Genomic DNA, 26,636 nt, shown 5'->3' with positions numbered 1-26,636 from the left:
AAGTCTGTAGCCTTCAGTATGAAATGCACTACAATGTACAGAAAACGAAACTCCTCAACACTGGACCAATAAATAGCATCATGACAAACAGAGAAAAGCTTGAAGTTGTCAATGACTCCATTTTACTTGGGTCCACAATCAGCATGCATGGAAACAGCAGTCAAGAAAGCAAACAATGTGTTATGTTAGGCAAATCTGCTGCAATCGACCTCTGTAAAATGCTAAAGACAAGATGTCTAAGGAGCAAAAATGTCTAAATTTGAGGACTAAGGTACACCTGACCCAAGCCATGGTGTTTTAATCACTTCACATTCAAGCAAAGGCAGTGTGATGCTCCATACAATCAGCATTGGACTTCAGATCACAAGGCCCATAGGAGAGGCCTACTGCTTTTGCAAAGATTTAAAGCCTTGGAAACTCTGTACAGTATTAGTATGAGTCAGAACCAACTCAGTGGCACTTAACAACAACAACAATGCATGCAAAAGCTGGACAGTGAATAAAGAAAATGAGAGAGCATTCAATGCATTTGAATGATGCTGTTGGCAAAGAATATTGAATATACCATGGACTGCCAGAAGAATGTATAAATCTGTTTTGGAAGAAGGACAATCAGAGGATGTCTTGGAAGCGACGACTAAACTTTGTCTCTTTGAACATGTTGTCAGGTAGGACCAGTCTCTAGAAAAGGACTTCATTCTTGGTAGAGTGGAGGGTCAGCAAAAAAGAAGACCGTCAATGAGATGGATTGACACACTGGCAGCAACTGTGTGCTTAAAACTAACAACAGTTTCGAGGATGGCACAGGACCAGGCAGTGTTTCATTCTGTTGTAGTTGGGGTTGCTATGAGTTAGAGTGGATTCAACAGCAGCTAACAACAAGTGGAGAAGAAGCGAAGGACACTTATTGTTTGTTTAGCTGTTTGGTCTGTGGACATTTGTACCCTCTGTGCTAGGCACAGTTCTAAGAACAAACATCAGAAAGAAGATATGGACCCTACCTTGCCACACAGTAGCCCACTGGGAGCTTACCATTTAGTTGGGGAAACATCGTAAGTAAAAAACATAAGAGATAAAGGTCAGTGCTAAATTGCATATTTGTGGGTGGGTTTTAATAAACACATTCAGTCAAATAATTATTTAACACCTCTAATGAATCATGTCCTAATGTGGCGCTGTAGGATAAGTAGTAGACTGCTAATTGTAAGGTTAGCGGTTCAAACCCACCAACCACTTCTTGGAAACACTACCCAGGGTCATTATGAGTCAGAACTGACTCTATAACACTTAACAGCAACAATTAAAATAACAACTGCTACTATACTTCTTGTTATTAAGTGCCATATGTCAGTTTCAGTTAGCCGTCCAGTGCTTATCCTATATTGCCATACCAGGGCTCAAATACAGTGTTGTCGTTATTGTTAATGCTGTCAAGTCGGTTCTGACTCATAGTGACCCGGTCTAGGGTTTCTGAGCAGCTGGTAAATCTTTGTGGGAGCAGAAAACCTCATCTTTCTCTTCTGGAGCAGCTGGTAGACTCCACCAACCTTGCAGTTCGCAGTCCATTGCTTATCCTACAGAACCACAATTAAAACAACAACTGCTACTGTTCTTCTTGTTATTAAGTGCCATTGTGTCCGTTTCAGTTAGCCGTCCAGTGCATATCCTATATTCCTATACCAGGCAATATAGGTGGTAGTTATGTGCCATGGAGTCGTTTCCAACTCGTAGGGACCCTGTATAGGGTTTCCAAGGCTGTAAATCTTACAGCAGCAGAAAGCCTCATATTTCTCCCACAGAGCAGCTGGTCCATTTGAACTTCAACCTTGTGGTTAGCAGCCCAGCTGGTAACCCACTACACTCCCAGAGCTTACTGCTAGCATAGTTGTTGTTGTTAAGTTAACTCATAGCAACAGCTCATATGTTGTTGTTAACTCATATAGGATTATGAGCAACCCTGTATAGGATTTCCAAGGAGCAGCTGGGGAGTTTGAACCGCCAACCTTGTGGTTTAAACCGACCTTGCAGTCTAGTGCTTTATCCCACAGTGCTTCACCAGGACTCCCTCTAATGTAGTTGTTGTTGTTGTTGTGAAGTGCCGTCAAGTCAGTTCCAACCCATCGCAACCCTGAATAGGATTTCCGAGGAGCAGCTGGTGAGCTTGAACTACCAACCTTGCAGTTCAAATGGCTTTGCAGTCTGGTGCCTTAATCCACAGCGCCACACAAGGACTCCTCTAATATAGTAGTGAAATCTTTTTAAAGGTTTTGTATGGTTTCAGTGCTTACTGAGTTGAAAGAACATGTAATGCAAATAATTTAAACATAAACTGTGGAGTGTTTCCTGTTTTCAGTGACTTTTTCAGCAAATATATATGTATTTGTTTTGTTTTGGTAAACTGTTTCAGCCAGCAAGGATCATTTTCCTTGGAAAATACTGAAAAGTATTGCCAAAAATAGTGTTAAATAATTTGAATATAAACTGTGGAGTATTTCCTGTTTTCAGTGAATTTTTACCAAATATATATGTGTATATATTTTTTTGTTGTTTTGTTTTGATAAACTATTTCAAGCCGCAAGGATCATTTTCCTTGAAAAATACTGAAAAGTGCTGCCAAAAATACTTCTTTATGTTCAAAATGTCATGCCTAATCCAAAACCTACTTGCTTTGGGTATCAGGAAACCAATGTTCCAGGTTGTTGTTGTTGTTAAGTGTCGTCGAGTTGATTCTAACCCATAGCGACCCTGTATAGAGTTTCCAAGTAGCAGCTGGTGAGCTTGAGCCACCAACCTTGCAGTTCAAACGACTTTGCAGTCTGATGCAGTAGCCCACAGCGCCACACCAGGATATAGGTAGCTTTGTGATCTTCAACAAATCACCAGATATTTCTATGCAGCAATTTCCCTCATTTGGTTAGATCAAATTCTAACTCCTAAAAAGCCTTTTCTGATCCCTTTTGTTCCTCCCCATCCACCTGTTTCTTCCCACCTCACCCCCTCCTTCCTACCACCTCACCCCCTCCACTAGTTGTCTAGAAGGACTCTTTGTGACTCCTCACATCCTTTAAGATTTGCATATTAGCACCTTTGTGATTTCTCAGCACCTTTGTCCGTTTACTGTATCATTTTTACATATAATTGCACTGTGATGTATAAATATAATTAAACAGGGAAATTCTGGTCTGTTTTTCTCTTGAATCCCTTTCAGCACCACGGCAATCGAAATAAATATTAATACATAATAAGTGTTGAATATATATAATGACAATCAACATGTGCCTGGTTAACATAAAAGTTTTATTTCTTGTTTAGGTGATTTGTTTGTTCTTAGGTGCTTTCAAGTTGGTACCACACAGCGACCTTATGTACAACAGAATGAAACACTGCCTGATCCTGCACCAATCTCACAATAACTACTACACTTGAGCCCATTGCTGCTGCCACTGTGCCAATCAGTCTCATTGGGAATCTTCTTCGTTTTCTCTGACCCTTCACTTCATCAAGCATGATGTCCTTCTCCAGGGACTGGTCCCTTATGATAATATGTTTGAAGTATGAGAGATGAATTCTGACCATGGTGACTTCTAAGAAACATTGTAGCTATACTTCTTCCAACACAGATTTATTTGTTCCTCTGGCAGTCTGTGGTACTTTTAATATTCTCTTACAACACCATAACTCAAATGCATCAATTCTTTACAGTTTTCATTATTTGTTGTCCACCTTTCACATACCTATGAGGCTATTGAAAAATACCATGGCTTTGGTCAGGCACACCTTAGTCCTCAAACTGAAATCTTTGCTCTTGAACACTTTATAAAGGTCTTGTGCAACAGATTTGCCTAATGCAAGACGTTATTTGATTTCTTAACTGCTGCTTCCATGAGTGTTGGTGGTTGATCCAAGCAAAACTCAGTCTTTGAAAACTTCAATCTTCTCTCCATTTATCTCCATGTTATTTATTGTTCCAGTGGTGATGATTTTTGTTATCTTTACATTGAGGTACAACCTGTATCGAAGGCAGTGGTCTTTTATTTTAATCAGTAAATAGTTTAAGTCCTCTTTACTTTCAGGAGGGAGGAAGTATCATTACCATATTGCAGGTTGTTAAACAGTTTTCTTCAATCCCGATTCCATGTTTTTCATCATACAATCCAACTTCTCAAATTATTTGCTCAGCATACAGATTGAATAAGTATGGTGACAGAATACAAACCTGGTGTACACCTTTCCTAATTTTAAACCATTCAGCATTCCCTTGTTCTGTTCAAACAGTTGCCTCTTGGTCTATGTACAGATTCCTCATGAGCACAATTAAGTGTTACAGAATATTCATTTCCACAATGTTTGTCCATAGTTTATCATGATCCATGCAATTAAAAGCTTTTGCATAATCCATAAAGTACAGGTAAACATCTTTCTTGTATTCTCTGATTTCAGCCAAGATCCATCTGATTTCACTAACAATATCTGTCCTTCCATCTGAATCCACCTTGAACGTCTGGCAGTTCCCTGTCAATGTACTATTGCAGCCAATTTTAAATTATCTCTAGCAAATTTGTCTTAGCATATGATATTAATGATACTGTCCGATGATTGCCACATTCCCTTGGGTCACTTCTCTTTGTAATGGACACAGATATGGATCTCTTCCAATCAGTTGGTCAGGTCTTCCAAATTTCTTGGCATAGATGAATGCCTCCTGTGCCCCATCATTATGTTGAAAGATTTCAATTTGTATTCCATCCATTCTGGGAGCCTTGTTCTTTGCCAATGCCTTCAGTTTCATCTTGGACTTCTTCCTTCAGTATCATTGGCTTTTGATCTTATGCTGCCTCTTGACATGGTTGATCATTGACCATTTCTTTTTGGTACAGTGACTGTGTATTCCTTCCATCTTCTTTTGATGCTTTTTGTATTCCGTATTTTGCCCATAAAATACTTCAGTATTGCAAATTGAGGCATGAATTTTTTCTTCAGTTCCTTTAGTTTGAGAAATGCTGAGTGTGTTCTTCCCCTTGGTTTTCTAACTCCAAATCTTTACACATTTAATTCTTGAACTGCCCTTTGAAAGTATCTATTCAGCTCTTTTACTTGCTCACTTCTTCTATTTGCTTTAGCATCTCTACACTGAAGACCAAGTTTCAGAATCTCTTCTGACATCCATTTTGGTCTTTTTCCTCTTTCTTGTCTTCTTAATGACATTTTACTTTCTTTCTCTATGATGTTATCCCACAACTCTTCAGGTCTTCGGTCATTAGTGTCTAATTCATCAAATCTGTTCTTGAGATGATCTCTAAATACAGGTGGGATATGTTCAAGGTCACATTTTGTCTCTTGTGGACTGGTTTCGATTTTCTTCAGCTTCAGCCTGAACTTGCAATTGATTCGTCCACTATCTGCCCCTGGCCTTGTTGTTGACTGATGATATGGAGCTTTTCCACTGTCTCTTTCCACAGATGTAATCAATTTGATTTATGTGTAGTCTGTCTGGTGGAGTCCATGTGTATGTTGTTGTTAGTGCCGTCGAGTCGGTTCTGACCCATAGCGACCCTGCATACTGTTTCCATGGAGCAGCTGGTAAGTTTTTACCACCAATGTTGTGGTTCAAACTGACTTTGCAGTCCAGCACATTAACCTGCAGCGTCATAGTCATCGTTAATGTTTTTAAAAGGTATTTGCAATAAAGAAGTCAATTGGTCTTGCAAAATACTATCATGAGATCTCCAGTATTGCTTCTATCACCAAGGCCATATTTCCCAGCAACTGGTCCTACCTCTCTGTTTCCAATCTTTGCGTTTCAGTCGCCAGCAATTATTAATATATCTTGATTGCATACTTGATCAATTTCAGACTGAAGAAGTTGGTGAAATTCTTCAATTTCATCATCACTGGCTTTAGTGATTGATTCATAAATTTAAATGATACTTGTATTAACTGAGCTTCCAAGTAGGTGTAGGAATATTATCCTGTCACAGACAGCATTGTACTTTAAGATCTTGGAATGTTCTTTTTGATGATGAATGTGATGCCATTCCTCTTTAATTTGTCTTTTCTGGCATGGGAAACCATGTGGTTGTCAGATTCAAAAATCGCTAATACCAGTCCATTTCAGGTCACAAATACTTAGGATATTGATGTTTATGCATTCCATTCAATTTTTGACAACTTCTAGTTTTCCTAGATTAAGACCTTGTTCTGATTATTAATGGATATTTACAGCTGTTTCTCACCATTTTGAATTGTGCCCCATCAGCAAATGAAGATCCAGAAAGCTTTACTCCATTGTTATCTTCACAGTCAACTCTACTTTGAGGAGGCAGCTCTTCCTCAGTTGTATTTTGAGTGCCTTCCAACCTTAGGGGCTCATTTATCAGCATGCTGTCTGACAGTATTCTGGTGTTCTTCATCATGTTTCAATATTTAATATTCTGGTGCTATCTGACAATGTTCCACTGCTATTCATAAGGTTTTCAGTAAGTAAATATTTGAAAGTAGCCGCTCTCCTTCTTCCTAGTCTGTCTTCGTCTGGAAGCTCATCTGAAACCCATGCTCCATGGGTGACCCTTACTCATATTTAAAATACCCGTGGCATCGATCGCTTCCAGAATCACAGCAACACACAAGTCACTACGGTACAGAAAATTGGTGGTTTTCAGTGATAATGAAATAAAAAAGAAACACCTCCCAGGTCTTCAGGATAAAAAGTTATTGAAAATATCAAGAATTTGAAGTACTGTCTGTTATATTTCATTCATATATTTGTACCGATAATGACAGCCCCCGGAGACAATGAGGAACAATTGGAAAACAGACAATTCTTTATACAGTTGTTAAGTGCCATTGAGTTAGTTCCTACTCATAACGACACTGTCTAGGGGACTAGAATACCCAGTATAGGCTTGTATGAAATATTCAGTATTAAGGACGTCCTACGTTTAAAAAAAATTACATCATTTAAAAAAAAGGAGTCATAATTTTGTTTTGTACAACAAACTAAAACTCACTTATTCTAACTAGAATAGGAATAAATTACAGTCAAATGCCAATTCATAACTGTGTTGTTTTTTTTTTTAAATGATGTTGGAGTCCTGATGTGGCGCTGTAGGATAAACACCAGACAGAAAGGTCGGTTTGAACAAGGGTCAGTGGTTCGAACTCGCTAGCTGCACCTCAGAATCCCTATGGGGATCGCTTTGAGTCAGAACAGACTCAACAGCACTTAACAACAAAAAAATAACAGTGGTCTTACCTGGAACTCCTCAGGCTTCAGAGAACTCTGCATTGCTGTCTGACCACATATACCTCTGTGATTCCATAGGGTCATAACAGAGGGTAGAAACCTCAATCAAGAAATCCAGAACGGGAGGGAGTGAACACAACTAGGTCTATTTTGTATGCAAAACATTTGTAATGACAGTCATATACTGGTAATACATTCACCTTGAGAATCATAATAAACACCTGTGCTTACTACATACTGTACTGTGCTTTCTAGCGAAAAAGTTTACCACGTGACACTGTACGCTTCAATTTGTAGGCAGCAGAATACAAGCTCATCTGCCGCACATCTGAGTGTTGTAACGTTATCACTCCGTGTAAGTTGCTTTTGAAAATATTACTGTGAAGCACATCTTGGCTCCCAAATGCAGCAAAGCCAGTACTGTTGATAGCAGCAGCCAGAAACAAAGGAGAAGTCTTGATTTGGAAGGGAAACAATGGTTATTAAACAAGAGGGAAGTTGAAAATCAGTGACTGCTATTGCCCGTGGTTTAGGCGTATTGCGCCTATCATGATGATCCTCAAAAGAAAGAAAACTTTCTCCAACGTGTTAGAGGATGGGCTCCACGGAAAAATACCAGGCTACCAAAAATGAGACAGGGGCCTGTATTAGATATGGAGAAATTACTAATGATGTGGATTGCTGACCAAACCAAAGTGAATCCCTCTCAGCACATTGACAGTCACTGCTGAGACATGAAGCTTGTTTAGGATGCTTAAAGAAAAAGCTAGACTACACTACTATATGGTTTTCACATTATGTCCTATTTCACAGCATGTACTGAGGACATAAAGCAACACATGACTGTATTTTTGTTTTTATTCTACCTGGAATGACTGCGTTTTAGTACAATAAAATAAACAAGCAGCTTATCTAGAACTCTTAGTGAAATCTTTTGATCTTGGTCCCTAAAATAAATGTTGCCCTTCTGATTTTGAATAGTTGACCGTTCCATGGTGAGCATACTTTACTAGTGTTTTTGTCCCCACTAAGTAACTGTCTGACCCATAGCGACCCTGTATAGGGTTTCAAGGAGCAGCTGGTGATCTTGAACCACCAACCTTGCAGTTCAAATGACTTTGCAGTCTGACGCATTAGCCCACAGCACCACACCAGGACTCCGCTATGGGTCAGAATTGACGCTACATCACTTAACAACAACAAGAACCTGTCAGAGTCCTGGTGTGGTGCAGTGGGTTAATGCGTCAGACTGCAAAGTCATTTGAACTGCAAGATCAGTGGTTTGAGCTCACTAGCTGCCCCTTAGAAACCCTATACTGGGTTGCTATGGGTCAGAATCTACTCCACAGCACTTCACAACAACAACAGAGTACTTGTGTGGAGTCTTGGTATGACATAGTGGGTTAATGCACTGGACAGCTAAGTCGGTTTGAACTGCAAGTTCGACAGTTAAAGCTCACCAGGTGCTGCTCAGAAACCCTATACAGGGTTGCTGTGGGTCAGAACTGACTCAGTGGCACTCAACAACAACAAAGTATCTAAAGAGCTGTGGTAGCATAGTGGTTATGAGTCAGGCTGCTAACCTCAAGGTCAGCCGTTTGAAACTACTGGCTGTTCTGCAGGAGGAGGCTTTCTGCTCCCGTAAGCATTTACAGCTTCGGAAACCCTATACAGGGTCGCTATGAGTCAGAATCAACTCCACAGAACACAAACTACCATCACCACCAAGTACCTCTCTGGACTCCTGGTGTGGCGCTGTAGTATCAGCATTGAACTGTAAACTACAAAGTCTGCAGTTCATACCCACCAACTGCTCTTCAGAAGCCCTATACAGGGTCGCTATGAATTGGGAACTGACTGGATGACACCTAACAACAACAAAGTACCTAACTACCACTTGACTGAAAATTGGGCTGCTAGAGAGAATTATACTTCTTCTTTGCCAATTTGGATGTCTTTGATTTCCCTTTCTTGTCTTGTAACCCTAGCTAAGACTTCCAACACAGTATTAACTAGGAGTGGCAATAAAGGGCATCCTTGTCTGGTTCCTGCTCACAAAAGCAAATGCTTTCAGTTTCCCTCCGTTGAGAATAATGTTGACTTTGTACATTGTTCTTGTAGTTAGGTTCTGTTGAGTCAATTCCGACTCATAGCGACCCTGTATAGGATTTCTGAAGAGCAACTGGTGAGCTTGAACCACTGACCTTGCAGTTCAAATGGCTTTGCAGTCTGGCGCATTAACCCACAGTGTGCCACATCAGGACTTTGTATATATACCTTTAATTGTGTTGAGGCATTTCCCTTCAATTCCTATTATGTTGAATCTTTTTATCAGAAATGGATGTTGGATTTGTCAAATGCCTTTACTGCATCAATCTCTATGATCATGTGGTTATTTTCCTTTGTTTTGTTTATGTGATAGATTACACAGATTGTTTTTCTAGTATTGAACCATCTTGTATCCCTGATATTAATCCTACTTGGTCATGATGTGTAATTTTTTTAAATATGTGTGTGTGTGTATGTGTATGCATGTTGTTGAATTTTATTGGCTAGGATTTTGTTGTAAATTTTTGTATTTCTATTCATGAGGGATATTGGTCTGCAATTTTCTTTCATAGTGATGTCTTTTCCTGGTTTGGCTATGAGGGTTGTGTTCCCTTCACAAAATGTATCAGGTGTTTTCCATCCTTTTCTATGTTCTGAAGTAGTTTGAGTAGAATTGGTTTCAGCTCTTTTCTGAGTGTTTGGTAGAATTCACCAGTAAAGCCATCTGGGATTGGACTTTTTTGTTGCTGGGAGTTTTTTAATGACTTGATCAATTTCTTTTTACTTATGTTCCCTCTTACCCTTTCCTCACTGCCAATGCAGGTCTGCAACTTGTTATTGGCTAAGAATACTGCAGTATATTTCTAGTAATATTCCTTCCTCTAAGTGTGTCCTCCTCTGTTCAGCATATGTAAAACATAATGACCTACTTAAACAATTATTCAGTGCTCCCAGATAAAGTCTAAGCCACTTGCCCCTTCCTTACCTGTTGCTTCCTTCCTAAGCTGCTCTTCCCTGGGCCCCTGTCACTCCAAGTTTCCTGAATTTTTGACAGTTACTGAAACACATTGTCTGTCCATCCTTCCCAACTTTCATTTATCACTATGTTTACTTGTGTGATTCCCCTACCAGACTGCTAACTCCTTGAGTCCAGAAAACAAAACAAAACACATTGTCATTGAGTCAATTCATACTAATAGCAAATGGGTATAGGGTTTCTGAGGCCATAAATCTTTACAGGAACAGAAAGTCTCGTTGTTTTCCTAAAGAGCGGCACTGGTGGGCTTAAACTGCCAGACATGTGGTTAGCAGTCCAGTGCTTATCCTACAGTGCCACCAAGCCACCATCTTGAGGTCCAAGAGCAGCTGGTGGGTTTAAAACTGCCAACCATGTTTTTAGCAGTCCAGTGCTTATCCACACATCTGTCTCTAGTTCCTGGCATATGGTAAACCCCTAGGACAGGCCACCACATTATTTGTACTTGCTTCATGCCATACTCTTCTTACCTAATGACCTTTATCGCTGGTTGGTTGGTTGGTTGTGTGCCATTGAGTCTGTTCCAACTCATAACAACCCTGTATATCACTATCACAAATAATTATGTAGTACTCATATTCTCGATAAGTGTTGAATGAGAATATTTAAGTGATTTATAAGAAGTATGCAATATGTGCTAGATGTAATCTATGAGATGCCAAATGAAAATTCAGATGAAAGAAAGTTTTCATGACGGAGATGGCATTTGGAATGGGAAATAAATCCTATTCAGTAGTTCGGTGCTTATTGAGCAGTGACCAGTTATTAGTTACTGTTCTAGGTTCTCAAAATCCTACTTAGTACTTGTCATCATATATTTTCACTGATTACTACTATATAGGCATTTTTAAAATGCATTCTGAATTTCAGTTTACTCTAAGTGATTTTAAATGAAGCAACGCCACCTTAAAACTGTACCTAAAATTGTACTTAATATTAGAATGAGACTTCATAATATATATTAAGAGAGATTATTGTGGCCAAGTAGGATCAGCACTGGACTGCTAACCATAATGTCAGCATTCAAACCCAACAGCCACTCCTCAGAAGCCCTATACAGGGCCACTGTGTGTTGGAATCTACACACAATAACAGCATAATCTAGTTTTAGTAAAAGATGATTATGCTGCTAAAACACCAATTTGCCTTTCAAACATGGCTTCACATACCCATTTGAAAAAGGAATGTTCATACACAAGAAGCAGTCAGCAGTTCATTCCTAAAACCTACTTTATTAGATCGATTGCGAGTTCTGATCATTGTAACTTGTGAAACCTAATCAGGCTATGTTAAAGGCTAAATAAGGTTATAACCTTAACCCTCGCCCAGCTTCCATACTCTAAGAGATTAAAACAAACACATCTACACTGCACTCAGAATAAAAATAAACACATCAGAGTCACATAATTAAGAAACATATTTTTAAAGTAGGAAATACAGATTAAGACCATAGTTTTAAAAATCACAAAAGGATATTTGTGTTTTTGTTTCCTTCTATGACATTTTTTTTTTCCTTTTGAAATTAAGTGAGTGGTAAAATGTTTGTTTTTATTCTGAAACCCTGTATTTATTTCCTTAAATCAGTACTTAGCTTGCTAAAGAGGCATCTTTTGCCATGCTTATGAGTGTTGTTCTTAGTTGTTAGGTGCCACTGAGTCAATTCCAATTCATGGTAACATTGCCCTGCCTTGCACCATCCTGCCCTCACAATTGTTATTGTCTGGCCCATTGCTGCAGCCACTGTGTCCATCTGTCTCCTTGAGAGCCTTCCTCTTTCACACTGACCTTCTACTTTACCTAACCATGATGCCCTTCTCCAGGGAATGGTCCCTCCTGATGATGTGTCCAATGTATGTGAGATGAAATCTCCCCATCCTTGCTTATCAAGGAGCATCTAGCTGAACTTCTTCTAAGATGGACTTGTTCATTCTTCTGGGCATCCATGATATATATTCGGTATTCTTTGCCAACACCTTAATTCAAATGCACGAATTCTTCAGTCTTCCTTATTCATTGACCAGCTTTTGCATGCATATTGTTGTTGTTAAATGCCTTTGAGTCAGTTTCAACTCGTAGCGTCCCTGTATAGTATTTCCAAGGAACAGTTGGTGGGTTTGAACTGCTGACCTTGTAATTAGCAGTCTAGTGCTTGTCCTACAGCATTCCACCAGGACTCCTTTGTATGCATATGAGGTGAATGCAAAGGATGACCAGGGCTTGAGTCAGGCACACCATAGTCCTCAAAGTGATATCTTTGCTTTTAAACACTTTAAAGAGATATTTTACTGTAGGTGTGTCCAATACAGGATGCCATTAGATTTCTTGGCTGCTGTTTCCATGGGCATTGATTATGGAGCCAAGTAAAATGACAACTTCAATTTTTTTCTCCTTTTACCGTGATGTTGCTTACTGATCATTGTGAGGATTTTTGTTTTCTTTATGTTGAGGTGCAATCCATACTGAAGACTATAGTCTTTGGTCTTCAGTTAATTGCTTCAAGTCCTCTTCATTTTTGGTAAGTAAGATTGTGTCATTTGCATATCATAGATTGTTACTGAGCATTACTCCATTCCTGATGCTGTGTTCTTTAGTATACAGATTGAATAAGTATAGTAAAAGGATATAATTCTGATTTTAAACCATACATTATCCTATTATTCTGATCAATAGTTACTCCTTGGTGTGCACACACATTCTGCATAAGCAAAATGAAGCATTCTGGAATTCCCATTCATTGCAATGTTACTTATTATAATAATTTATTACAATCCATACAGTCAAAAGCATTTTCATAGTTTATAAAGCACAGGTATATATCGTTCTGGTATTCTCTGCTTTCAGCCAAGATCCATCTGATGTTAGTAATGATATCCCTCACTCTACATCATCTTCTGAATTTAGCAGTATAATGCTGCAACCATTTTAAAAATATCTTCAGTATAATTTTACTTGCATTTGATATTAATGATATCATTTGATAACTTCTATACTCCATTGGATCACCTTTCTTTGTTGTTAGGTGCCATTGAGTTGTTACCGACTCATAGCAACCCTATGCACAACAGAATGAAACACTGCCCAATCCTGGGCTAACCTCACAATTGTTGCCACGCTCGAGCCCATTGATGCTGCCACTTTGCCAATCCATCTCACTGGGTGTCTTCCTCTTTTTCTCTGACCCTCCACTTTACCAAACATCACATCCTTTTCCGGCAACTGGTCCCTCCTGACAATATGTCCACCTTTCTTTAGAAGCACGGAAATATTCTTCCAATCGGTTCACTAGGTAATTGGTTTTCAGATTTCTTGGCATAGACTAGTGAGCATCTCCAGCACTGCATCTGTTAGTTGAAGCATTTCCATTGGTATTCGGTCAATTCCTTCAGCCATGTTTTTCACCAGTGCCTTCATTGCAGCTTGGACTTCTTTCTTCAGTACCGTTGGTTCTTGATCATATACTTCATCCTGAAATGGCTGAACCTGAATCAATTCTTTCTGGTACAGCAACTCTGTGCATTCCTTCCATCTTCCTTTGATGCTCCCTGTGCTGTTAAACATTTTGCCCAAAGAATATATCAATATTGAAACTTGAGGTTTAAAATTTTTCTTCAGCTCTTACAGCTTGAGAAATGCTGAGCATGTCCCACCCTTTTGGTTTTTTGGTTTTCTAAATCCAGGTCTTTGCACATTTTGTTATAATAACTTTATTTTGTCTTCTCAAGGCACTCTTAAAATCTTACGGTCAGCTCTTTTACTTCATCATGTCTTCCTTTCACTTTAGCTACTCATTTAGTAGCAAGGCTCAGAGTCTCTTCTGAAATCCATTTTGATCATTTTTTCCTTTCTCTTCTGTTTAAACTTTTAAATGACCTTTTGCTTTCCTCATGTATGGTATATGTGATGGCATCCTACAACTTGTTAGGTTTAGGAAATTAGTGTTCAATGTGTCAAATCTACAAGTATGAGTCAAAAAGTATTACGACTAGAGTTCAGTTCATACATGCACAAATTTATTCCAAACAAAATATTTATCCATGTCTCTGCAATCAGTTGATGGCTGCAGACAAGTTCTCTTAGTAATTAACATGTCTTAGTCAGCTTCAGGACTAAGGTGCACCTGACCTAAGCCATGGTATTTTCAATAACCTCATATGCATGCAAAAGTTGGACAGTGAATAAGGAAGACCATAGAAGAATTGATGCTTTTGAGTTATGGTGTTGGAGGAGAATATTGAAAGTGCCATGGGCTGCCAAAAGAACCAATAGATCCATTTTGGAAGAATTGCAGCCAGAGTGCTCCTTAGAGGCCAAGCTGGCCAAACTTTGTCTCTCATACTTTGGACATATTGTCAGGAGGGACCAATCGCTGAAGAAGGATATCATGTTTGGTAAGGTGGAGGGTCAGAGAAAAAGAGGAAGACCCCCAACGAGATGGATTGGCCAAGTGGCAGCGTCGATGGACTCAAGCGTGGCAGCAGTAGTGACATGGCAGCAGTAGTGAGGTTGGCCCAGGATCGGGCATTGTTTCGTTCTGCTGTGCATAGGGTCGTTATGAGTCAGTATCAACTCGATGGCACCTAACAACAACAACAGCAGTCTCATTGTGGCACTGTAGGCTAATACATAAGACTGCAAAGTTATTTGAACTGCAAGGTCAGCAGTTCAAGCTCACCAGCTGCTCCTTGGAAACCCTATACAGGGTCGCTATGGGTCACAATCAACTCAATTAACAAGAAGTCTCATTAGGATGCCTTACAAAAAATTTTTCAATCAAAACAATGGCTTCCCATGGGATCTGCTAAGCCACTTAAATTCAAGGAATAGAGGTTAGCTCAGAAGGTTGTTGTTGTTGTTGTTATGTGCTGTCGAGTCGGTTCCGACCCATAGCGACCCTGTACAGGGTTTCCGAGGGTGTAAATCTTTACGGGAGTAGAATGCCTTATCTTTCTCCCGCGGAGCAGCTGGTAGTTTCGAACCGCTGACCTTAAGGTTCGCAGCCCGATTCGTAACCACTACGCTACCAGAGCTCCTTACTCAGAAGGTTAGGCAACTGTTTTTTGATATTCCAAAGGGTATGTAAAAGGACCAGGAAAGTTGCCCCAAGGAATAGTTTTTCCATCACTACAATGCATTTGCTCATTCATTGAGGGTAGCAAGGGGTGTCCTTTGAGAATTTCATTGGGAAACCTTGCCCCATCTATATCCCCTTCAAATTTATTTTTACTCCAAAAACTTCAAGAACATTTCAAAGGAACAGAATTTGAGTCCCTTGAGGATGCCCATACTTCTGTTTTGGCATATAATATATCAAAGAGCTCAGTCTGACAAGGGTTAGAGAAATGGAAACACCAATTTCAGAAGTGTATAGTAGACCTAGATGGAGGATATGTTGAGAATCAATAGCATCACATTTTGATGTTCCTGTTTAATAAAGACTTCTGTGATTTTGCAACAATGTTTGTTGACTTACGCTCATATTCTTGAGATGGACTTTCAATTCAGATGCAGAGACCTGGTATGGCACTGTGGGTTAACACACTGGACTGCAAAGTCTATTTGAACCACAAGGTCGGCAGTCCAAGCTCACCAGCTGTTCCTCGGAAATCCTATACAGGATAGCTATGAGTTGAAACCAACTCAAAGGCATTTAACAGCAACAGCATATTCAAGGTCATGTTTGGGCTCCAGTAGATTTAAAAAAATTTTTTCACTTCAACTTGAACTTGGATATGAGCAATTGATGACCTGGTCCACAGTCAACCTTTGGCCTTGTTCTAATTGATGACATTGAGCTTCTCCATCATCTCTTTCCACAAATGTAGTTGATTTGATTCCTGTGTATTCCATCCGGCAAGGTCCATGTGTATAGTCACCATCTATGTTGTTGAAAAAGCTATTTATGATGAATAAGTCCTTGGTCTTACAAAATTCTATCGTGTGAATCCCCACTGTCATTTCTGTTACCAAGGCCCTATTTTCCAATTATGAATCCTTCGTTTCCAACTTTCATATTCCAATCACCAGTAACTATCAGTGTGTCTTGATTGCCTTTTTGATCAATTTTAGACTGAAGTAGTTGGTAAAAATCTAATTTTTTGGTTTTGTTTTGTTTTTGGCACTGGTGTTTGTTGTGTACATTTGAATAACAATTATCTTAACTGGTCTTTCATGTAAACATATGGATATTTTTCTGTCACTGACAACATTATATTTGAGGATAGATCTTGAAATATTCTTTTTGACGATAAATGCAACACCATTCTTCTTCAATTTGTTACAGCATGCATAGTAGATCATATGATTGTCAGATTCAGAATGGCCAATAACCAGTCCATTTCAGCTCACTAATTGCTAGCCTATTGAGGTTTATGCATTCTGTTATATTTTCAATGACTTCCAATTTTCCTAGATTCAGACTTCATATATTCTACATTCTGATCATTAGCGATATTTCCAGCTGTTTATGTTTTCATTTTAACTGTGACATGTTTCCCTGAAGTGACTCTCAAATGTGCTTGTTATAACCGCAATCAGGTCAGCCCCATCTCATGGCAACCACACCTCATGGCAACCACACGCACAATGGGATCAGACCACTGTGTGACCAATAAGGTTTTCATTGACTGATTTTCAAAAGTACATTGCCAGGCCTTTTGTTCTAGTTCATCTTAGTCTGGAAGCTCTGCTGTCAACTGCTCGACGTCATGCAACATACAGGCCTCCACTGACAGATGAGTAGTTGCCAAGCATGAGTAGTGTTGACCAGAAATCAAACCTGGATCACTGTCCCACCGTATGTGCTTAGCCACACCTTCAAAAACTAAGCGTTAGAATAGAGTTGCGCTTATGGAGATAATCAATCATCCATTATCTGTTTTCTTCTCATCAGTAATCTTATGTCCACCTTTTGGACATACGCTTTTGTAGTTAGTCTCATATACGAATTATAAAAGGATTTTAAAAGTCTTCTAGTTCAGCTACCTGATTTTTATAGATGAAAAAGTGAGGCAATAAAATAAGTTGGCATATCACACTACTTAGCAAAAAAGGCTTGAATTTAAACCATTCACCCCTACCATGCCCATAGCCCTGAAGTCCTCAGTAGTCTTATTGAGCCCAGTCATCTTGGGTAGAAGAGGGATCAGAGTCAGTAACTGGAGCCCTTGTCCTTTTGAAAAGCTGCATGTAATTGTAAACAATACGTGTTTTGAAACCACATTTACTTGTAAATCTCTTTCATTTAATAGCATTGTATTTTACCTACTCTGAACATCAGCTTTCAGACCTTACACCTAAGAATAATGATAGCCTACCTATAGGAACACTTAGTTCTTTTCCCTTCCTACTTTTCCTCCCTCACCAGCTGTGCCTTTTAGAAGTCACCATAAACCCTGTGGAGGAGTTCTACTCTGTACACTTGAGGTTACCAGGAGTTGGAATTGACTTGTCGGCAACTAACAAGAAAGTCACCATCTAGCGTTAACAAAAGGTAAACCAGAACCCATTGTCATCAAGTCGATTTCAACTCATAGTACAGAATGGTGGTGTTGGTGGTTGTGTCCCATGGAGTCGATTCCAACTCATAGTGACCCTGTCTGTGTAGGGTTTCTGAGGATGTAAATCTTCGTGGGAGCAGAAAGCCTCCTGTTACTCTCTTGGAACCGCTGGTAGATTTGACCTGCTGACCTTGCGGTTAGTAGCCTAACCTGTAACCCACTACACAATTAGTGCTTCTATAGAACAGGTAGCCATCTAATCCTCAGCTGTAATCTTCACAGAAACTGACTGCCATATCTTCCTCCTCTGGAGTGTCTGGTGGGTTTGAACTGCCAACGTTTTTGCCATCCAGTTAGTTCTGACTCATAACAACCCTGTATAAGGTTTCCAAGGAGTGACTGGTGGGTTTGAACCGTCAACCTTGTGGTTCACAGCCCAATGTCTTACTTATAGCACCACTCCAGGACTTTAAAAACTTGGTAGGCCTTTAAAAATAACTACAGTTCCTTCCTTTAATTCTTCACTTCTCATTTATTCATTCCTCATATCTAGGAGGAGTGAATTCTACCCTCACCATTCTTCTGAAATTGTTTTCGTCATAACTTTTTCCCAAACATCTTTTTAGTGCCCAACTTGCAATCCTTTCTATCAGCTTCAGCCTTCCTGGTGACTGCTCTTTCATTCTTCTTTTTTCTGCTATTTCATTAGTCAGTCGCCCTCTTGTTCATGTTCTTCTTTCTTCACCTCTTTATAGTACAGCCTTGCTCAAAGAGTGCTTGATTTTCTTCATCTGTGCTTCTTTCTGGGGCAGTTCTGTCCATCTCCATAGTACTATGTCTGCAGGTGTCTGTGTATTACCAAATCTACATCTCTACTGCTGATAGCTTATTCTTGCAAGTTACAACTGTCTGCCTTCTTTCTACATTCCAAATTAAATCAAATTATACCTACTCCTCACTTACCAACTAACTCGTATCCTCCATTTCACATTTAACAACAATTCATAAAGAATCCACTGTCTATTTTGTACATTTGCAACTTATGTCGGGCAGTAACAAACATTGAGTTATGAGGTGAGTGTAACACTCGTTGTGATGGTTCAGGTTATGTGTCAGCTTGGCTGGGCCATGATCTGAGTGGTTTGGCAGTTATGTAATGACTAATTTGGCAGTCATATGATGATGTAGTCATCCTCCATTTTGTGAGTGAATGTGGTCACCCTCCGTTTTTGCATAACACTGATTTTTGCATAACGACCTGATCTTTGGGACTTAAATCATGTCAATAAGTGAGGAATGGGTGTACTTAGATTCACCATTTAAAACAGAGCTCAGTCCTTTTAACCCAACTCAGGTAGACTTTCTCTACTCTGTTCATCTCTAAAATGTATATAGGAATACAAAGGTTCTAGATTATCCAAAACAATCTCGGAAAGTGAAAATAAAGTTGATGGACTTACATTACCGAATTTCATGATTTATTATAATGAAAGAATAAGACATTGTATGTCTAGCATTGTTGTTAATGTATTCTGTCAAGTTAATTCCAACTCTTAACAACCATATATAACAGGATAGAACTGCCCCATAAGGTTTCCCAGGCAGTAATCTTTACAGAGCTGGTCACCAGGTCTTTCCCTCACAGAACTGTTGGTGGGTTGGAAACACTAAGCTTCCAGTTAGCAGCCTAGCCCTTAACCATTGTGCAACCAGGGCGTAATATTCAACAAATATTTATAAGAAATATTCATTGGCCCAGAAACAGACCCATGCTATAAAGGCATATGGTTTTCCATTGTTGTTGTTATGTGCCATCGAGTCAGTTCTGACTCATAGGGACCCTATATAGTTTTTAATACAGATGCCAAATCTGTCTTCTGAGAAAGAGAAAGTCTTATGTGCAAATGATGCTGAACTAATGAGTATCTGTATAGAAAAACAAAATGAGTATCACCTTCAGTCCCTACCTTCTACCATAAATCAAAATTAATTTAAGATGGATCATGCATAAAGATTTTAAGTGGAAAACATCGGAGATTTTCTTTATGATTTGAGAGTAGGCAGACTCCCTAGATAGGTCACAGAAAGCAAACACCGTACAAGAAGAAAATTGGTAAACTTCAACAAAAATTTTAACTTTTCATCAAAAGCACAGTTAAGAAAGTATGCAGACAAGTAATAGAAATATTTGCAAAACAGATACCTGACTTAGGACTAGGCACTAATATCCAAGATATATATAAAGATTCATATAAATAAAAAACATTTTAATGGGCCAAAGATTTGAATAGACAGTCCACCAAAAAGATATACAGATGGCCAATTAGCACATTTAAAAAGTGTTCAGCATCGTTAATTTTCAGGAAATGCAAAGTCAAATATAGATGAGATACTATTGTAGATTCTACTTTGTTGTTGTTAAATATTTTCAGGTCAGTTCTGACTCATAGGGACCTTGTATGAGATTTCCACCTATAGGCTTGAACCACCAACCTTGCAATCAGCAGTCCTATACTTATCCTACAGTCCCACACCAGGAGTCCATATACCTACTGGCAGTGGGGGTAGTTGTGTGCTATGGAGTTGATTCCGACTCATAGCAACCCTGCATAGAGTTTCCGAGGCTGTAAATCTTTACAGGAGCAGAAAGTCTCATCTTTCTCCCACGGAGCCCCTGGTAGTTTCAAATTGCTGATCTTGAGGCTAGCAGTCCGACTCATAAGTACTACAATACCCACTAGAATGACTAAAATCCAAAAAACTGACAGTACCACATATTGGTACACTTATAGAATAACTTCTCATGCAGCGTAGATGGAAATGTAAAATGGTAAAACTGCTTTGATAAAATATTATTTTTTTACTAAAATTAAAGATACCACTATTCTATGACCCAACAATTCCACTCTGATCTGTTTACCCAACAGAAATAAAAACATAGGCCAGAAAAAGTACTAGTACAGCAATGCTATATAGCAGCTTTATTGTTAATAGCAAAAATATAAACAAACTCTGGTATATGGAGTGGAATAATACTCAAGAGATATATGAAGGAACAGATAACTGGTATATATAATAACATGAATGCATCCTGAAAACTTGCTGAGTAAAAGATACTTACATTAAAGAGTGCACACTGCTTCCACTTATAGCAAATTCTAAATAAGACAAAACTAATATACAGTGGGAACGAAAACAGAATAGTGATTGCCTTTGTGGTGATGAGATGGGGAGAAAGTGGGAAAAAGCAAGGAATTTTTCAGTGAGAATAAAGTGCTTTATTTTGATAGGGTTGTGGTTTTTTTTTAGATTCTGCAGGTGAATATATTTATTAAAACTCAGTTAATATGCACCTAAGAATTTTATTCATATTTGCAATTTTATCAAAAGAAAACATACAAATATTGGACTCCATTTAATTCTATGCAAGTTGGAGTGCTAGAGAGGAGGGATGTGTACGACTGCCTGAAGTTTACACTGAAACATGAACCAAAATAAAGTGCAGTCATAAAGAGATGGTAGTGGTGATGGTTATGTGCCGTGGAGTAGGTTCCAACTCATAGTCACCCTGTATAGGGTTTCTGAGGTTGTAAATCTTTACGGGAGCAGAAAGCCCATCTTTCTCTCGCAGAGCGGCTGGTACATTCAAACTGCTAACCATGTGGCTAGCTGCTCAGCTCACAATCCGCTGTGCTACCAGAACTCCTTATTGAAGAGTTAGAAGGATAGATAATGGTAGAATCTAGGTTGGGACATGCAGGTGTTTATTATAAAATTACTTTAGCTTTGCTTTTTGTTTGAAAATTTTTATAATTCAGTGTTTGTGGGGAGAGTGGCAGGGAGGAAAAGCTGTATGAAGAACAGATCAGGAAACCCGTTAGGAAACTATGTCATCGCATTTTTAAATTTTTAATAAGTTTTCTATTTCTCGAACAACTGTAAGTTGTACATTTTCACAAACTTAATTCTCTATTCATTTGACCAACTAATTTGCGGTGTGTGGTCTGTTGACAGGGAGAGTTCTTCCGCTAGTGCAGACACATGTGCGTTTCTTTCATCATTCGTATGTTCCAGCAGGACTCTGTTGATTGATGGCTGGGTAGAACTCAAGAGAGGCCTGCAGAGGCAGGAGCGGCATCTCTTCCTGTTTAATGATCTGCTTGTTGTGGCCAAAATCAAGTAAGTATACTCTCTCCTGGTTAGCATTACAAAATGTCATGTCCATTAATAAAGATAACCGTCCTAATCAAACATGAATATAGGAATGTCTGCTCTCTGTTGTTAATATCTGATGTGAATTTTTGTTTTGCAAAAAAAAAAAAGAAAAGAAAAGTTTAAATCACTTATTAATTACCCAAGTGTTTAGTTAGATCATGCTTTGCGCCATGTCCTGAATAAGGTAGGGAATACAATGATGAATGTGACAGGTAGAGCCTCTGCTGTCTGGGGAAATCACAGACTGTGATTAGTGCCATGAAGTAAGTACTGTGCCATTTGTAGGTCTCTGTAGGCTGCTCATAACATGGTAGCTTGCTTCCTTTGGACAAAAAAAATCCAAGAGAGCACCCAAAATTGTTGTCACAGTCAGTGTAACCTAACTTTGGAATAGCACACCATCATTTCTTTTATATGCTATTTTCGCTAGGACCAAAATTGGTATAGTGTGGAAGGGAAACTATGTGAATGCCTGGAAATGTGGGTGACTGGGTAGCCATCTTTTAGACTAGGTACCACAAAGACTATGATAAAGAGTTTGGAATTTATTCTGATTTAGAGGAGTGGCATAATCTAATTCATATTTTAAAAATATCGTTCTAAGTGTGGGACCCTACCCAGAGAAGCAGTGATGCCAGAGATGGAGGCAGAGACGATGACATGGAGAGATGGAGCACCTTGGGACTCTGGACTCAGGGAGGGAGAGGGGCTGTATGCTGCTGGCCGGTGGGCAGGCTTGTGGGGTATACCCTTTGGTTATTTGATGATGCATGGAAGGGATTGTAATCATTGCAATGAAATGAAATACCATAGGATGAATGTAAAAATTTTCTCCCATGTAAGCTATCACATAATTTACAATAAAAACTTATAAAAAAGAAAGAAGAAAAAACTTCAGATATAATTATTTCAAAATATGTGTGTACCATATCCACACAAATATTTTGAAATAATTATATCTAAAGTTTTTTCTTCTGGTACGCTCTGGTAGCATAGTGGTTACGAATCGGGCTGCGAACCTTAAGGTCAGCGGTTCGAAACTACCAGCTGCTCTGCGGGAGAAAGATGAGGCTTTCTACTCCCGTAAAGATTTACACCCTCGGAAACCCTGTACAGGGTCGCTATGTGTCGGACCCGACTCAACGGCACTTAACAACAACAACAACAACAACAACAACAATATATATATATATAATTCTAGCTGGTGGTAGATTCAATGGGTTGGAAGCTAGGTGAGGGTAGAAGCAGGGAACTGGTAAGAGACAATGAGGGCTTCATCTTGAAAAGTGAAAGATACAGAGATGTTTGGAATGTATGACTTTTGGAAGTAATTAAGAAGATGTAGTTTTCTCCTCAATATTAAATACCAATATGATTAGCACCCAGCCTAGAACGTGATGGTGTATTACACCATTGCTATTCTTGTTATTTATGAAATATCATGAAATATAAGAATATATCAATAAAACATCTCATCAAATTATTTTTTTTTTAAGTTTCATTGTGGATTATGTGTTAGCTTATATGGGTGAACATTATCTTTACATTCATCCTATCATACTTTGTTTCATTGCAATGATCACAATCCCCTGCATGCATCATCAGATACCAAAAGGGTACACCCCACACTCCTGTCCTCCAGCCGCCAGCACACAACCCCTCTCCTTCCCTGAGTCCAGAGTCCCTAGCCACTCCTTCTGTCCACATCATTGCCTCTGTCTCCATCCCTAGATGACTGCCTTTCCGGACACAGTCTCACACTTCGCTTTTCTCCCTTGATGGTTCCAGAGATATTTTTATTCACTACAGAATAAAAAGCACTTTTTCCTACAGCACTCACTCTCATTCCATTTATTCCATGTCATACATAGGATATCCAGAAATTGACAGAATTCCAATTGAGATGTTTCAACAAACAGAACACTGGATATACTTACTCATCTTTATTAAGAAATTTTGAATACAGCTATCCGGCCAACTGACTGGAAGATAGCCATACTTGTGTCCATTCCAAAGAAAGATGATCAAACAGAATGTAGACATCATCAAACAATATAATTAATAAGTGCATGCTAGCAGAAACAACTACAGCTTTTTTCATTCAGAAATTCAAGCTGGATTCAGAAAAGACCATGGCAGAAGGGATGTCATTGCTATTGTCAGATGGATGTTGGCCAAAAGTAAAGAATACCATAAAGATGATTACCTGGGTTGTATGACTACTTGAATGCATTTCACTGTGTGGGTCATAACAAATTATGCTAACATTATGAAGAATGGGAATTCCAAAACACTTGATTGTGCTCATGTAGAACCTATGCATGGATCTGGAGACAATGATTTGAACGGAACAAACAGAAACTATGTGGCTCATAATTGGAAAAAGTATGCTACAGGGTTGTGTTTTGTCACTTTACTTATTCAATAGTCTGCGTGCCAAACAAATATTCTGAGAGGTCATTAGCTACGAAGAAGAACATGGAATCAGGATTGGAGGAGAAACATTAACAAAATATGACATGCAAATGATACAATATTGCTTGCCAAAACTAAAGATAGCTTCTCTAGACCTTGAGGTTCAGGATCATAGTCTCATGGGACACCACAGTCAATTGGTATAACATAATCCAAAAAGACAGTGTTCTATAGTCTACCTTACGGAATAGTGTCTAAGGTGGCAAAAGCTTGTGAGCGGCCATCTACAGTGCAACTATTGGTCGGTTTCTCCTCATCTGGAGCAAACACAAATGAAGAAAATCAAAGATGCATGGAACATCATTTTGGTAAAGAATAGGGCAAACAAAAATTAGAGAAACCCTCACTGAGATGGATTAACTCAATAGCCCCAAGAATGGACCCAGATATACAAATGATTATGAGGATGAGACAGGACCAGACTTTTCTGTTACTAGTAGGGCTTTTGTAAATAAACAAACAACAAAAATATAAATAATAACTCATTCTCTACACCTTAGGATCTTGCAGGCTATTTACTTGTAACATACATTCAGTTCTTAGGGAGGAGTATGTCGTCCTTCGCCCATTTTGGATTTTACTTAAGCAATTATGATAAAGTTTTGAGTAGAAAACCATTGTTTTCTTGCTTGAAACCATTTATCATTTGGGATACTGTTAGCCTCCTCAGTGGTTCTTATATAAGCTATACTGTTCTGCTCTGGTAGTGTAGTGGTTACTAATTGGGCTGTGAACCACAAGGTTAGCAGTTCGAAACTGCCAGCTGTTCCGCAGGAGAAAGATGAGGCTTTCTGCTCCCGTAAAGATTTACAGCCTCAGAAACCCTGTACAGGGTCACTATGAGTTGGAACCGACTCCACAGCACATAACAACAACATACTGTTCTGCTACAAAACTTTGTATATAGAAAAGTTTCTTTTCTACTTAAAAAATTGGTGATTTTTTAAAATTTTGGCAGTATCTGTGCCCATCATCAACCTCTATAGCTGACTTTTTATTTGGATTCCCCTTTCTCACATAAGATGTATACCTATCTCTTCTGTACGCATGCATTCTTTGAGCGAACTCTTTGTGCCCACTTGAGTGTTTTCATGAAGTAAAAAGAGCTCTTTCAATTACCTTAATGCTGTTCGTATTTAAGAGATCTAATTCATGAAAAATAGTTTTAAATAAATTTTCCATCTGTTGGGAATATTGAAACTGTGAGTGATCCAAGTTAATTTTGGGAGCATAAATCCAAGACCCTAGAGATAGAGTATACATACAGAGCAGATAATCATTATTACTGAATTCTGACACCTTGCAAATGTTTTCCCGACAGCTTTTCCAGAAATTGCTTACTTGCTCCTTCTTACAGCAAACATTTGGATGTAGTCACGAAGCCTTCTTAAATATAAAAGAATTTTTTATTTTTCCAAAATAAACAGCAACCAAAAGGAAATAGTAGCCACCATACATTTTCTTTATCCCTTCTCACCCTTGGATGGAATATTGAGTTGTACCCTGGACTACTTAATTTGTCAAAATAATCTGTTAGTAAGTCTTTGTACTTAGTCATATGTGTCAGTTTCAACTCATAGCCAGCCTGCATAGGATTTCCAAAGCTGTACATATGTACAGGAGTAGAAAGCCTCATCTTTGTCCTATGGAACTCTTGGTAGTTTTGAAATGCCAACTTTGAAGTTAGCAGCCCAACTCGTACCCACTACACTATCAGAGCTTCTGTACTTAGTCATAGAGGAACAGAATGAGGTCATAGGTTCCAGATTACCTCAGGTCATCTTGAGACTCCACTTGGAAACTGTTTGCCGTCCTTAGGTTGACACTTATCAGAAAGAAATTGAAGTGGAAGAAATAGTTGACCTGCGGTTGCATATATGTTTACTTCAACTAAGTGAATTTTAGTGTGTGAAATACTAGAGAGGTATTTTTAATGCCTCTTTTTATTGACTAAGATGTTATACTCATACTTGCCCCAGTTTGTGCTAGATTTTGACAGTGTTCACTAAAAATTGTTTGAGTTTCTTGTCATTCTTTTCCATGCTACATTAGAACAAGTATTAAAGCCAATTGATACCTCTGGTGCCACTATTTATATTCATTGTTGCTGTTGTTAGGTGCC

The 26,636-nt window shown here is 38.8% G+C and overlaps 1 protein-coding gene across 1 annotated transcript in view; it reads left to right on the top strand.

Moving 5' to 3' along the window:
* ARHGAP20 (Rho GTPase activating protein 20) overlaps positions 1-26,636 on the top strand; it is a 145,478-nt gene that overhangs the window by 55,689 nt on the left and 63,153 nt on the right. Inside the window, exon 3 of the mRNA XM_006833810.1 lies at positions 21,839-22,003. Coding sequence (XP_006833873.1) covers positions 21,839-22,003 — 165 coding nt within the window. The remainder of the gene's footprint in view (positions 1-21,838; positions 22,004-26,636) is intronic.

The sequence above is a fragment of the Chrysochloris asiatica genome, unplaced genomic scaffold (assembly GCF_000296735.1).
Source record: "Chrysochloris asiatica unplaced genomic scaffold, ChrAsi1.0 scaffold00008, whole genome shotgun sequence".
Taxonomy (NCBI): domain Eukaryota; kingdom Metazoa; phylum Chordata; class Mammalia; order Afrosoricida; family Chrysochloridae; genus Chrysochloris; species Chrysochloris asiatica.
Note: the sequence above shows the minus strand (reverse complement) of the source record. Positions and strands in the feature narration are given on the sequence as shown.